The sequence below is a fragment of the Passer montanus genome, unplaced genomic scaffold (genome assembly GCF_014805655.1).
Source record: "Passer montanus isolate IOZ18808 unplaced genomic scaffold, ASM1480565v1 scaffold23, whole genome shotgun sequence".
Lineage (NCBI taxonomy): Eukaryota > Metazoa > Chordata > Aves > Passeriformes > Passeridae > Passer > Passer montanus.
The window spans coordinates 2,711,584-2,725,196 of record NW_024366926.1 but is presented as its reverse complement, the minus strand read 5'-3'; the positions used below and the strand labels follow the sequence as shown (position 1 = coordinate 2,725,196).

The 13,613-nt window shown below is 41.2% G+C and overlaps 1 protein-coding gene across 14 annotated transcripts in view; it reads right to left on the bottom strand.

Moving 5' to 3' along the window:
• The window catches only part of ADGRL3 (adhesion G protein-coupled receptor L3), a 490,192-nt gene that overhangs the window by 198,797 nt on the left and 277,782 nt on the right, over positions 1-13,613 (bottom strand). For all 14 annotated transcript variants that reach the window (XM_039710508.1, XM_039710495.1, XM_039710502.1 and 11 more), the window contains one exon: positions 10,889-10,998. In XM_039710508.1, coding sequence (XP_039566442.1) covers positions 10,889-10,998 — 110 coding nt within the window. The remainder of the gene's footprint in view (positions 1-10,888; positions 10,999-13,613) is intronic.

The window sequence follows — 13,613 nt, the reverse complement described above, 5'->3', positions numbered from 1 at the left end:
TCCCAAGTGTTTTGGTGGGCTCTCATCAAAGGCATGTGCTGAAAGACAACTACTATACCTCTATTAAGACTGTTCAAAAGAAAAATCAGAAAATACCATCCAAAACTTAAGACATTATTTTAACTTAAACATGACAATTGAATCAGGTCATATTTTTAATGGATTCTATTAGAAACACTGACTTTTTGTTTTCAAAGTACCAGCCACAGAATGTAGATTTGTCACTTTCTGGTAATTACTAATATCCTCCCCCACCAGAGTCATCTGGAACATATTTAATTATTGACTTCATTGGAAATCTACATGGCACATGCTCACTCTTCTGAGTAAGTCTTTAAATGGACAAAAGCCTATTTGTTTCTCCTCTGAAACCCCAGCCTGAGCACATAAAGGACCCCCCCAAATTAGGCTTCTGTTAGTTGCATACACCATATATAAGATGCAAACACACAAGCTGACATCCATCAAACCTTTAAGCACATGCCTGGCTGGGAGTGTCCCAGTGGTGCCAATGGGAAAGGCCGAGTGACACCAGGGGTACAACTGTGCCTTGTGCAAACACCCACGTGGCAAATTTATCCCTGCTTTACAGCTTGTCCTCTGCATCTCATGCCATGGTCCGCATCAGAGCTGGCTCAGGTGTGCCTGTGGGATAGGAGCATCTTTTCTCTGCTGCGTTTTAGTAGCTGCTGCCTCCACACCTTCAGCTCCACGCTGATTACTTACTGAAACAATCTTTCCTTTTTCAGGAACTGCCAAACCTGAGTGCAAATACCCAGCAGCAGCAGGATACAAATGTGATTATATCGAAGCAGGACTAATTTCAGCCTGTGATAAGGAAAAGACCACCAGTAGAGATACAGTGTAATTTCATACCGAAGAGAGTCACTAGACACTCCATTCTGCTTTCCCACATGAGGCTAGACTATGAAACTCATTTATTTTACAATTTCAATGTTTTCAGCCACGTCTTACTAATAAAAAAATATCTCCAACACCATCTATACAGTGTTTCCTGACTTTTCAAAGTCAAATACTCAAGCTCAAGTCTGCATTTGCTCCATGGACTTTACATTCCTTCCACCCCTTCAGTTTTGCTGCAGAAATGTGGAACCATCTTTTAGGGCTGCATTCAGAATAGCACTTAAATGCACAATTTGCTGCTTTAAATAGTAACATAGGTGGAATGACGCCAGAGTGTTTCCTATACAGACATTAAAGGTAGATTTCCAGGGAAGCTCAGCTTTCATTAGGGCACCTAAATATAATAGACTCATTTTCAAAATCCCAAGAGCACAATAGTTCCTGCTCTGTTTAGTAGAACCATTATTTTGCAGATCTGAACATCTGAGGTTTTGGAAGCTTTCAGGTGGGTGAGTGTGCATCTGTGTGGTCCTGCAAACCATTGTAAGGGATGAAATGGAAAAATGTGAGATTATTAATTTTTAAAGAAATAAAAAGGACAAGGCCCCAACGCTGCCTCTCCTGGGATAAAAAGAAAGGACTCAGCTGGATTACATGGTGACATGCCAGCTCCAGCTGCACCAGCATGTGCACTCCAGCAAAGGACAAGACAATAGTTCCACTCACAGACACTGTTCAACACACACAAGAAAGGAGAGAAAAAAAAAACCCAAAAACCAAAAAACAAACCAGAGTTAATGAGGTGCAGCTGAATAATACCTTCAATAAAAGCAGAGAGAGAAACCAGGTAGACGTCATCTGCAAGGTAAATTAAAATTATACATCTCTGAGGATTATCAGTGAAAATTGAGATCTGGAAGGGAATTTGCTTTTGATATTGGAAGGGATAAATACCCACTGTAAATCTTTTTATGTGGGCTTGTAGAGCGGAACAGAGAAATTAAAGATAAATGAGATTAAGGCATTTTTTAAAACTACATTAGACATTTTTAAGTTACCCATGGAGTGAAAAAGGACTTTGGAGGAGGAGATTAGTTTAGACCCTCAGCAATACATTCATCTGTGAAATCAACTGGAATAAATATTTTCTAATCTGAATTGGTCATAATTCCACTCCCCACCCCTTTACCCCAACTCCCCAACCCAAAAAAAGACACACCTCGAAAAGCCCTTTAGAACATTTCTCCAGAGTCTGGCAATCAGCCCAGGTAAATGACATGCCATGACTATTTTTAGATAAGAAACCTCCAGAAATAAGTTGCAGGATTTTGTTGGGTGTTTTGTTTTTCAAAAGGATACCCTCGGGAAGGCCCTTTTGCCTTAGTCTTCCACAATTCCTCCATTTTACTCCTCTTGGAAACAGAAGCTAACAAAAATCAAATACTATGCGGTCCACGTTGTCTCCTTTGCCAGAGTTGAGGTGCATACAACCACTGTGGTTTCATGCAGGCCGATATTGTTAAAAGTTGACTGGAAATGTTGTTAGGAAGAAAAGTGGAGGAAATGAGGGAAAGAAGTAATACATTCAGATGCATTTGGCTCTCTTCCTGGGAGCCCTTTTAATATAAAGAAACTCAACAAAGTTGTATTTTTAGATCTGGAAAGATGCGTTTTCGTCTTTCATACACTAAAGGGATTTGCCTTAATATACTCAAATTTCCCCCCTCCCTCCTCCTCCCTCATGTGCTAGAAGAAATGAACTTCAATCCTCAACTTAGCCACTGGATACACATATTCTGTTCTCCCTATTGGCCAGAATAAAACCCAATAAATGTATTTCATTTCTTTTGTGGATTTATAATAGCACCTGGCAAGGATGGTCTTAATCTCCTTACACTGCTTGCACCAATGAAAGAAACCTTTGCAATACTTATTGTAAGAGAAATTAAAGGAAAATAGGAATAAAACCTGGAAATATAAATATTTTTTCCATGAAGATCTGTTATAAAACATATGAAATCCATATCAATGTCTCCAGAGGGTGCTTGGCATAATAGCACAATTTAGGCAATAGTTTATTAAAAATGGGAAGAAATATGTCTTTCCCTTAATGATGACATAATTATTCAGAGATAGTTGGGAAGTGGGGGGTCATGCTTAGACAGCAAATTGGTGGCAAATATCTACATGCGTCATGTCAGAAAGAGTTGAAAAACACAGCTTGGTGCAGATGACCTAAAGCCAGTGGGGTTCTTCCCATTGGTGCTCCAGAAAAGGTTTTGCAGGGGTCAGGCTGCTAGGTTTTGTCAGCGTCTTTATTAAGGTAGCACAAATCTATTTCAGATACTGGAAAGATGTTTCATTATTTAGATATGGAACCATCAGCTGAAAAGATGGGAGGACTGCAGGCTATTACTTTATTGAAGAATATCCCATATTTTCATTCTTCTTTCTGTGCATTATTGCCTACAATTCCCTTTTTGGCTGACACAGTATCAGTTCTTTACTATGCTAGAAATGGGTGTGACAAAGTTGAGTTTCTGCAAAAACTAACAAATTCAGACAACCTCAGGTCCATCAGGAACCTGACCCCAAGTTTGCTAACACTGAAAGAAAGTTTCCCTGCAATTTAATGACCTCTGATTCAGACTCAAAGGCCAAAGGCAGTTGGGCAACAGACTGAAAGATTTTAAGCACCTTTCAGTTTAAATGAGTAGAATTAAACCAAACCCATACACTTTTTCACTAAAAATTCAGCTGTTACGGGTCAGAATTGGGAAGGAATAAATAGTGCATGGAAATCACACAAGGAACTAAGTTACCCCCTTATATTCATAATCTTCATAAAATAACTTACACTACGCATCACAGTTTTCCACCTTCAACTTCCATAATAAACCAATTATAGAGGCCCTCAGGAGAACTGACAGGGCTCTATATCAAGAAAAACAGCCTATGTGAGAAACACATAACAGACCTACACTAAATTCTTTGACTTACTTAAAGTCTGGGTCTCCACACTGCAAATTTTCTGAGAGTGAGGTGATGGTGGGGAGAGATGTGAATTTTGCCTCTTGTGCTCTACCACAGAAACCTTTTTATATTCTTTAAAAAAAAATAAAAATAAAGAAACAATTTCTCCCAGCTGTACAAGCTTAAAAATATAATAAAAATATCAACAAATGTGCAATCAAGCATCCCATGATCATCTGAGAAGTTCATAGGTTGCCCAGGCTGTAACACACTCCAGCTCTTATCCACTGCAGCATCTGAGACCTAAAGGAGTTAAACACAGCACTGTGGTGACTTTTCTGATAAAGAGAGCTTGTGCAACTCCAAGACATATGGGAGCAAAACCTGTTGTTCATGGAGCTTTCCAGAACCAATGCATGTTTTAAAGACAGAATGCATCAGTGCATGGAGGCATTTCAACACTTAAAGCCTGGGACTAGTTTAGCTGGTTCAGGAGGTAATCCGCTAAACACTCAGGAGAGAGCAAGAGAAAAAAATTACTTTTCATAAAAAGGCTCATGCTGGCACGGGTGGAAGACATGAAGAAGTGTCACAATAGCTAGAGGAAAGGACAGAGATGACAGGAGCCAGCAGGAGCTGGCTTTTCATAGAAACATGCTGGAACTCAGAGATGCACCAGGTGGTGATGGCCTTCCTACCATGGAGATTGCCTAACCTGTATCCAGCTTCTCCCCACAAGGAAATCCACGATGTTCCTGCTGACAGCAGACCTTCAAACCAGTATGCATTACAGACACACTGGAAACCACCTAACTTCCTTATTTTAAGCCAAACTCATATTCAAAAATTAACCATGTTGCCATTTCTTTCAGCGTGCCTTACAAAAATGTTCATTTCCCTCTGTATCAGGCTACTTTGAGTTTTCAAATAACTTTATTTCCCTAGCTCTTAGCTTTCCTTCCTTCTTGAACATTATGCATAAAACTATTCAGAGAGGTCAGCCTGCAGGTTTGCAAAGGCCCATAACATCAGGTTATTTTAACTTAAGAGTGCTTTGCAATGAGCTGTTGTGTAGGTGCACTCTCCCCAAAAACAAACAGGAAAAGCAGACTGATAAGGGAAGCAATATATTCTTTATTTCTGCCTCTCTGGATTAAAAAAAAAATAAATCCAAAAAACAACAAACTAGCAAGCAAAGCTGGGAATTTCAGTGAGTACAAAAAAGCATAGGGTTTTTGGACTGCAATGCCAGGAAATTGTAAGCATTGGAGAAAGGCAATTTGTCAGCAGAAGACAAAGATTCTCTGCTCAGAAATAATCATAATGGATAGTTATGTCTGCTATTGGGTTTTTGGTTTGGGGGTTTTCTTGTTTGTTTTTTCTTTGGTTTTACTTATTCTTCCCAACCCATGCACAAAAATAATATATTTAACAAATATAACAAAGGAGGCCTGGCTTCAGGAGGGAATTCACTTATTACTGGCCAAAATGCCAACAGTCAGGCTTAATCCCTTGGGAACATTTGCCATTTTCCCTGCTGGGCCTTGAGGGACCAAATTCTCTTGGGAGAAAACAAAAACAAAGCAAACACAAAAACCCAGGGCAAAAGAAAACAGAGAAGCTGCAAGTCCATTTGTTTAACAAAACACAGCACTGCTCTCAGTGGGCAAACACTGCTTCTCTGCCGCTGGAGAAGGCAGCAAGAAAACACAGAGGGAAAGCCTCGAGGCCACATAATGGCCTTACAGCACTCCAGAAATAATTAAGAACTGTATTCTTGGGAAAAGTGGTCTCATTAAACTGTTTTCAGATTGCAATTTTGTCCCATCTTCCCCCTTCTCTCTCCCTTTCTACCAGCAGTCTTAGAGCTATGAAAATATCAGTTTGCTTTCTAGTGCTTGTATTCTCTTAAAAATGTCATTATTCAATTATCTGTCTATTCACTGGCCCTAAGGTCCAGCAGAGCAGATATTGTGCACCTTCATTTAATGTTTTTAAATGCACTTCAGTCCACTTGTGATACAATAAAACTTTATTGAATTCTGTTCCCACATCACACTTACCATCCCTCACTTTTATTGATACGTGAGCCCATCTACTCTTCTATCAGCAATAAAAGGAATATTTCTAGCAAGGCTATGACCTTTTCTTCCATCACTACAGCAACTGGGAAATGTGATTTCAGGTTCCATGTTTAAAAAGAAAAAAAGGATAAAATATGCTCATGTGCTGGGTTGGTTTTTTTTTCCTCCCTTCCTCTTGTTAGTATTAAAGAAGGAGAAAATTCTCTGTAAGCACCAGAGATGTGTGGTGCCTTCACATTAGCCCACACAGAAAGAAACAGAATGGAAAGAAAGAACAATTCATCCTTCCCTGGAAGCCATAAGCATTTTTCCCTTGCAAGAAACATCCCTTTGAACAATCTCCCCAATATTAAAAGCTGATGGAAGGCTGGTGGCCTGGGTGTGAGGCAGGTTATCATCACAGTGGGATATGCCATGCCTGAGGCACCCTCCTGCTGCTGCCATCCTTTCCATCAATGCAGCAATGGGCTTGTCCTCACTGAGTCACCACCTTTTTGGCACTTTACCTTATCCCATAGTTTAAATTTTCCAATTCCCTGTTAAAAAAAAAACAACAAAAAAACCAAAAAACAGACTGCTTCTGAAGGACAACAGTGCACAAGTTATTTTGACCTCCAAAATCTAGAGCCCAAGGGAACTGGGAGCTCAGGATAAACTGAAGGTAAATCTGACTGAGATACACCTAAATCCTCTTTTCAACACTGTGCTGGATCCTCAGGAGCCTGTAAGGTTGTCTCTTCAGGGAAATGAACAGAAGAAAGCATTTGAAAATACCTCTGGTGCTTTCAGCTCATACCACTTTCAAAACCCAAAAAAAAAGCAGACACAGACAATCCCCAAATTTCAGTCTGAGCCAGTGGTGATAGCTGCTCACATGCTGGAATTTCCCCCTCTTCTGATCTGGAGTGCCACCCATGAAGGGCAGTGCCACTGCCATGTCCTGCGGAGCACACGTGCTTGAGAGAGAAAAGGGAGCCTCAACTGGGTTGTTCACTCCATTCCTCCTTCTCCAAAACATCTGCAGAACTACTAAAACATGGATGGCTTGAGCTGCCAAGTGTCACGTACACACAGAGGCAGTATTAGCAAAAACCAAAGGGTGGGTTTGGGTTTCCCATGTTGTTGATAGAAAATGTGTCTGATGAGAGGGGCAGCTCTCCCAACACCGCTGCTCCTGCAAAACTGGGCTCTCTTGCTGGCCACTGGTCTCATGTATACAGCTTTGGATAAAACACTCATCTGCTTTCTGCGCTGGCTCATGAGTAAAACAGGAAGGCCTTTAGCACATTAAAAAGGTGAAATAAGAAAAATTCACTCCTAGATGTACTGGCACCATGACAACAGGATTGTACAAGCACCAGAAGATGATAGTGAAGTGTTTCTGTAATGAGAGTGTTGACCCAGCTTTACAAAACCACCTCCACCACTGCTGTTTCCATTACCCATTTAACTCTGCTCTGTAAAGGGAGAAGGGCAGAGGGAAGGAATGCAGTAGGAAACAACAGTGTACTGGATCAACCACCACTGAACATCACCACGTCAGGTTTCTCATATTCACACACAGCACAAAACAGCTCAGTCACCTCTCCACAATGAAACATGTCCACAGCTCTGGCAATGGCAGACTGCAGGCTTGCAGTAGTACATATCCAGTTGAAAACCACGGAAAAGCTCTCTTGGTCAGTAATTATTAAAAGCAAATTCAATTTAAGGAAACTGGAGTAGTAAATTAAATATTTCAGAAGAAATGGGGCAGTACCTAAAGCAAGTGTTAAGAGCAACACATGCCACATGCTAAGGCCTGGTTTGAGAAAGACAAAATTATTTGGATGATTTTTTCTGATACCAGAAAGATAGGACAACTGATGGCACTGAAGCCTGACAAAATAGGTCTGCTATCTTTTTACCTGCTGATATCACCTACTTTTCACTGTCAGAGGGCAACCTAAGAAACCCAGCTGTCCTGGAATGACTGTCCATTCTAGTAGAAGGCTTTAGCTACCCAATAAAGCAACTACAGGGAGAGGACTGGGCTATCTGCATAATCATCACTCATCTTGTTTGCGTGGTGAGAGTAACTGCAGCCTCATAAAACTCTCCTTGTCAGGGGTATCTAGTGAACACACAGGAATGCAGTGTGTGGCGTAATGTAAAGGACATTTTAAAATATATGAACTGCACTCACAGAGGACACTTGGATTTCCCCCATCTGAGAGGAAAGGGAGAAAATTTCCTCTAGAAAATGATATGGTGGAAGAGTTAATAAATAATAAAATCTCAAGAGAAGCAAATTAACAAATGCAGTTTTAAATCTTCCATATTTTTTCTTTGGGGGAGCATATACACTAGCACTATACTGAGCACAAGTGCCTAAGGTCAGTCCTAACAACATTTGTTAGAGATGACTCCCAAACCCTCTCCTCTCGAGATGCACACCCTCCCTTCTGCTGCTCAGCCAACACTTGGGTAAACCCACTCTCTGTCCATAAAGAATAATTTGAAACTGTGAGGAGTAACCCATCCAACCAGACAAAGGCAAGCTGGAATTGCCCACAGTGCAAGTGCCTGCTGAACTATTAATTCCTTTATTATGCAACCGAGGTGTTCCTTTAGCAGATGGCCATATGGCAGACCCCACCACTCACCAAAGGCTGGCTGCACAGGGGCTGAGGCATGTGGGCTCAGTGACAAGAACTGACCTCTGACAACAACAGGGCAGAAATGAAGGAACAGATTTCATCCACCAGGAGTGGCTTTGGTCCAGACATGCCTTTGCTGACCTACTTGCCCAGAGCTGAAACCTTCCCCATTGATTGGATGGCTTTCACTTATGGGACACTCGTGGGGCCCAGGTGGGGAACATCTACAAAGTTCATCTGACAATTCTGAGGGAAGAAATAGAGCCAGCAACAAAGCCAGGCAGAGACTGAGGCAGGAGAATAATAAAATGGAGCTCTAGGTTTCCCACTCCATGTCAGCATACCAAGGGACACAGTTTACCTAAACACAACCTAGTTCACTGGTGCTACACTAAATAACAACACATGAGGATTTGACCCAAAATTTCCTAAGTAACACACAACAACAACCTCAGAAGACCGCACCCTATTTTATCATGTGCTTGCCCTTTGTCTTCCCTCCCTAACTCTGCTTACAGAGGCCCTATATTTGATTCATAAAGAACTGAAGGAAACAGCCATCAAAGCTCCTACCTTAATTGCAAAAGCAGCATGTCAGTTGTCATCCTTCTCCTCCCTACATTCAGATCATTAAAAACACTCAATCCCTACTGTACATTTATTATTGAGCAACCTCTCACAAGAGTTATTCTACTTCTTGTACACAGGGCCCATTAACACTTTGGGGTGTAATACTGACATATTGCCTTTCTCACAAGGCACCACTATTCCTCTTTGTTTTATGTGCAACAAAGGCTGTGGAGGGGTACCAGGTAATGACTACTGCTTTACCAGCCCAGTCTCTGGAGAGAACAGCATACCCTCATGCAAATCATAAATCACAGGGAAATACAACCTGCTGTGATAAGTTGAAACCAATCTTCCCTAACCCTTTCCATGCACAGTGTTGCTTCTGAAATGAAAAGCCTCATTTAGAGTGGAATAACTCTAAAATATAATTTGGAGTATATTCTGCTTCACAGGGTAGATCCTAAGCCCTGATGTCAATCTTTCCATGAGTTTAATAGCTCACCTCATAAAAAAGCATTCCATCACTGCATTTAGAAGCTTCACAGTTTTGTTTAGAAAAATCAAATATGGACACACTGAGACTGCTGCCAGCAGAGTATCCCAGTTCCTCAACAGAGAGGTGCCCTTTACTCAGAGAGGTGGTCTTGGAGTTTCACAGAAACCAAACACCACACAGTCTTTCCAGGCTGTGGCAGCAGGCAGGTGGCCACCTCCTGCCTGGGGGATGGGGACCACCCCAGGGGCTGTAAACTCTTGTTTCCCCTCTGGACAGGGTGCCTGCCATTGCTCAGCCACGTCTGCTCTCCTGCAGCCCACGCTTGAGGCAACAAAGATGGTCTTAGTCCTCGAGCCAAACTCTGGGTTTCAGCAGATTGATGCCTCCTGCTGCGCTCTCAGTACAACACCGTGGGTTGAAAGCTCACATTCCCATACCTGCTTTATTATTTTAAGAGGTGTGCTACAATAAGCTTTGCCCTGCTCAAACCGAAAACCTGGAAATGGTGCTGTTATTCACCACTCAGGTCTCTACAACTGTTAATAAAAAAGTGCACTTCTCCTGTTATCATTGCTATTTCCTTTTTCAGGTACGCCCTTTTTGGCAGTAGGGCCTTAACTGCATGTAACAAATTTGGTTTCTACAGAAAGCAAATACACAACATTTTGTAGCTCTGAATTTCCCGCTTGGCACATATTGCTGTCATCTCAGGTGACTGGCTTTCTACCCTCAAAAATTCAGTCTGAATGGTTTGCCTGTAATTTGCCTTCGTAACGTCGGAAGCTTATAAATTAGTATTTTTCTACCATCAAAAATCAAATTGCCCAAAACAATAGCTTGCTACCTCCTTGGTGATACAATATTTAAGGCACTTATCAAATGCCACCGATTACACAGATATAGCTCAGTCAAAGCACACTGCTGTATGATTATAAGCATAAACCTCTGTAAAGAGAAGCTGTAAGCCAGCAACAGTGCTTCACTCCTCTGGTCTGCTTTCTCTAATGGGGTTTCCCAAGTGCTTTCCAAAAGATGTCTCACTGTTATGCTGTACAACACGGGAGACATTATTAGGATATTTTTAACCTAAGCACAAACCTGACACAGAGAACCATTTTTCATATCTTATCAGCTCAGTCTCATATGATGCACATGGTCTGCTTTACTCGCCCTTGAGCAACAAGAGACAAGCTCAAGGCCGTCCCAATCTCCACAATAAATCTCTACTGAAATAACAAGTGCAAATATATCAGGATACATACTGTAAGGGACACACTCATACTGCACTTCCAGGTACTTGTACGTCCCGGGGCACGGGTCTGGGAACACATCAGGGCCGGCAACAACCGCACACTGGGTCCGATTACTGCATCTGGAAAGCAACAAGGATGAGAGTCAGAAAACAGGCCAGACAGAAGGACAGGTCAAGAAGCTGAGGGGCCCCTGAAGTGTCAATAAGATGCAGGAGCCAGGACTTCAGCATCACCTAGGGAAGCTCAGCAGTGAGCACACAGAGGCTGATGGCAAACACCGACATCTTAATCAGCTTATTACCAAAATAGAAGAGGCATGGTGGCACAATCCTTCCCCTCCAGGAGGTATTTCTTTAATACCAGCATCCTCACAAACAAAATACAAGGACTAAACCAACAATGATGACAAAAAAAATAATCATTGCATGTTTTATAGCAGACATAACAATGTTTCGCAACATTTTTATCAAGCGTTCCCACAAAACCAGTTATCTTGTATAATACTCCTTAAGTCAAAGCAAAAACTAGAAACAGCAACACTTGAGTGGGAGGAAAAAAAAATCACCAAATAAGCTGTCTAAAAACCAAAATAATGTTTTCATACAAGGCCTGTTAGAGAAACTTCCCAGTCTGATCATTCACAAGATAACACCCTTACATTAGGCACACATGGCTAAGCTTTATTCCATCATTCTGCCCAGCATGGATGCATCTCCTGAAATGAGGTACTTTTTCCAAAAAGCTTATTCTCCATGAAGAAGACACAGAAGGAACTGACCCTGCCTGCTGCAGTAAGCATCTTTCATGTTAAGAGCACACACAGAGGTTGGGTTCTGCAAGCTTCTCTTCCTGAGGCATATACAGGTCCATGGGTGACTGACTTGTGCATGTGTAGAAACCCAAATTTGCCTCTGATTTAATGGGACAAACACCTTTAATGTACAATTGGTGATGCAAAAATATTCAGCAAACAGTGATTCTATAGGGAAAAATCTTCTGCTTCTTTGTTTGTTTAAAGAAAAAAAAAACAAACAAACAAACAAACAAAAAACCAAAAAAAACCCCCAAACCAAGAGAGAAATATTATTAGTCTTTGATTTTTCTGCTTTTGCATGCCAGAAAGAGACCTCCTAAGGGCTAGAACACTGCATCTATTTTCTTGAGGATTCTGCATCCTCTGACATGAAATGGGACCCCTGACCCTCCTGCTCTTCTGGCAGAAGCTGAGACATCCAGCACAGAATTCATTTAGGTCTGCAGTGGAAATGCTTCATGTTTACCTGAAGCTACAGTTTGTCAGCCTTAATGCGGATTTTATTTGAGCCTGTAAATTAAAATTGATTCATTAGCAACAGCCTTAAGCTCCATAATTTCTTTAATTTTATGGAAAGAATAATAAGAGCAGATACGCTTACTCATCAGGCTGAATACAAGATAATCCAGAGGGCTGGGACATTCTCATGTTTTCTAGCTGAAAGACAACAGTTATCACAGCAAGTGACTAGTTTTGTTATACAGACAGAAAAATAATTTTCTTAACAATAAGATAACTGTCCTCACCCATGCTGGGATATCACAGGTAGCTCGGACCATGCAAGTGGGCAGTTTTCCAGGAGAGGCTTTGAATATCATCCAAAATTTCACTTTCAACAAAAATCCTTTACTGGGCTCAATGTGCCTTTCAAAAACCAATTTCACTGGTCTAATCAATAGTCTTCCTGGCTGGAGGGACAGCACTGGCCACATTACACAGAATAACAGCAATGGATCAAAGACACCTTTCAAAATCACGAGTAAAGATCCAGAATTATGAGGAATTGGAGGTGGGAGAGGAACAAACACATTCAGGGTTCATCTGTGTTGTTTTTTATTTCTGTTTGCAAGGAAGCATTTGCTTTGAATGGTCAAGCATTTCTTTGTGGGTCTTTCTTTTTAATGCAAGAATCTGGACACATAGAACAGAAGTGAAAACACAGCCTGGAAAGTTGTCTGTTAACAGCACAATTTTAACCTCCTTAAATGCATACTACCTTCTGCAATATCACCAAAGAGACTAAAAGCTTCATGACACAAGGGCTTGAATGGGGAATGCAGGATGCTCAGAAATGCAAAAGTTTTTCCCCCCACTCTAGGACATCCTGAAGCCCCTCTACACTTTCCTGGAATGGGGGATAGCAAAGCCTACCAAGCACAGGAACTTTCAAAGAAAGTGAGATTAAATTATCAGTGCCACCTTGGGGAGGAAACACAGAAAACCAAATTAAAAACTTTCAAATAAAATCATAAATACTACATGGTGTCAGAACCTTGCTAAATTAACTAAAAAGGGGTTCATATTAAAAAAACAAAACAACAACAACAAAAATGAAAATCAGTGGAATTCCTCTCTTTTTCACACTCCTTTCCTATGGGCAGCAAAACTGAATCTGGCACTTGACATTTTGAGCTTCCTTTTATCATCCCAGGGTGAAACACACACGTTTCTCATTCCAGCACACTTAAGGGATGATGGCAATTTACACTAAAAAACATAGGAAAAAACCTAATGCCTCTTCAATGAACTATTACTGTCAGACATCAGGCTATGGAAATTTTAACGGGAGAAAGAGGTAAAAATCACTCATCATTAAAGCTCTGGTTGCTCTGCTTTTGCTCATGCATTTTATCCCTTTTACAACAGCTTCTTGGTCCCTTCAGCTTTGTCATATTTCTTTCCAGACAGATTAAAGGCCCA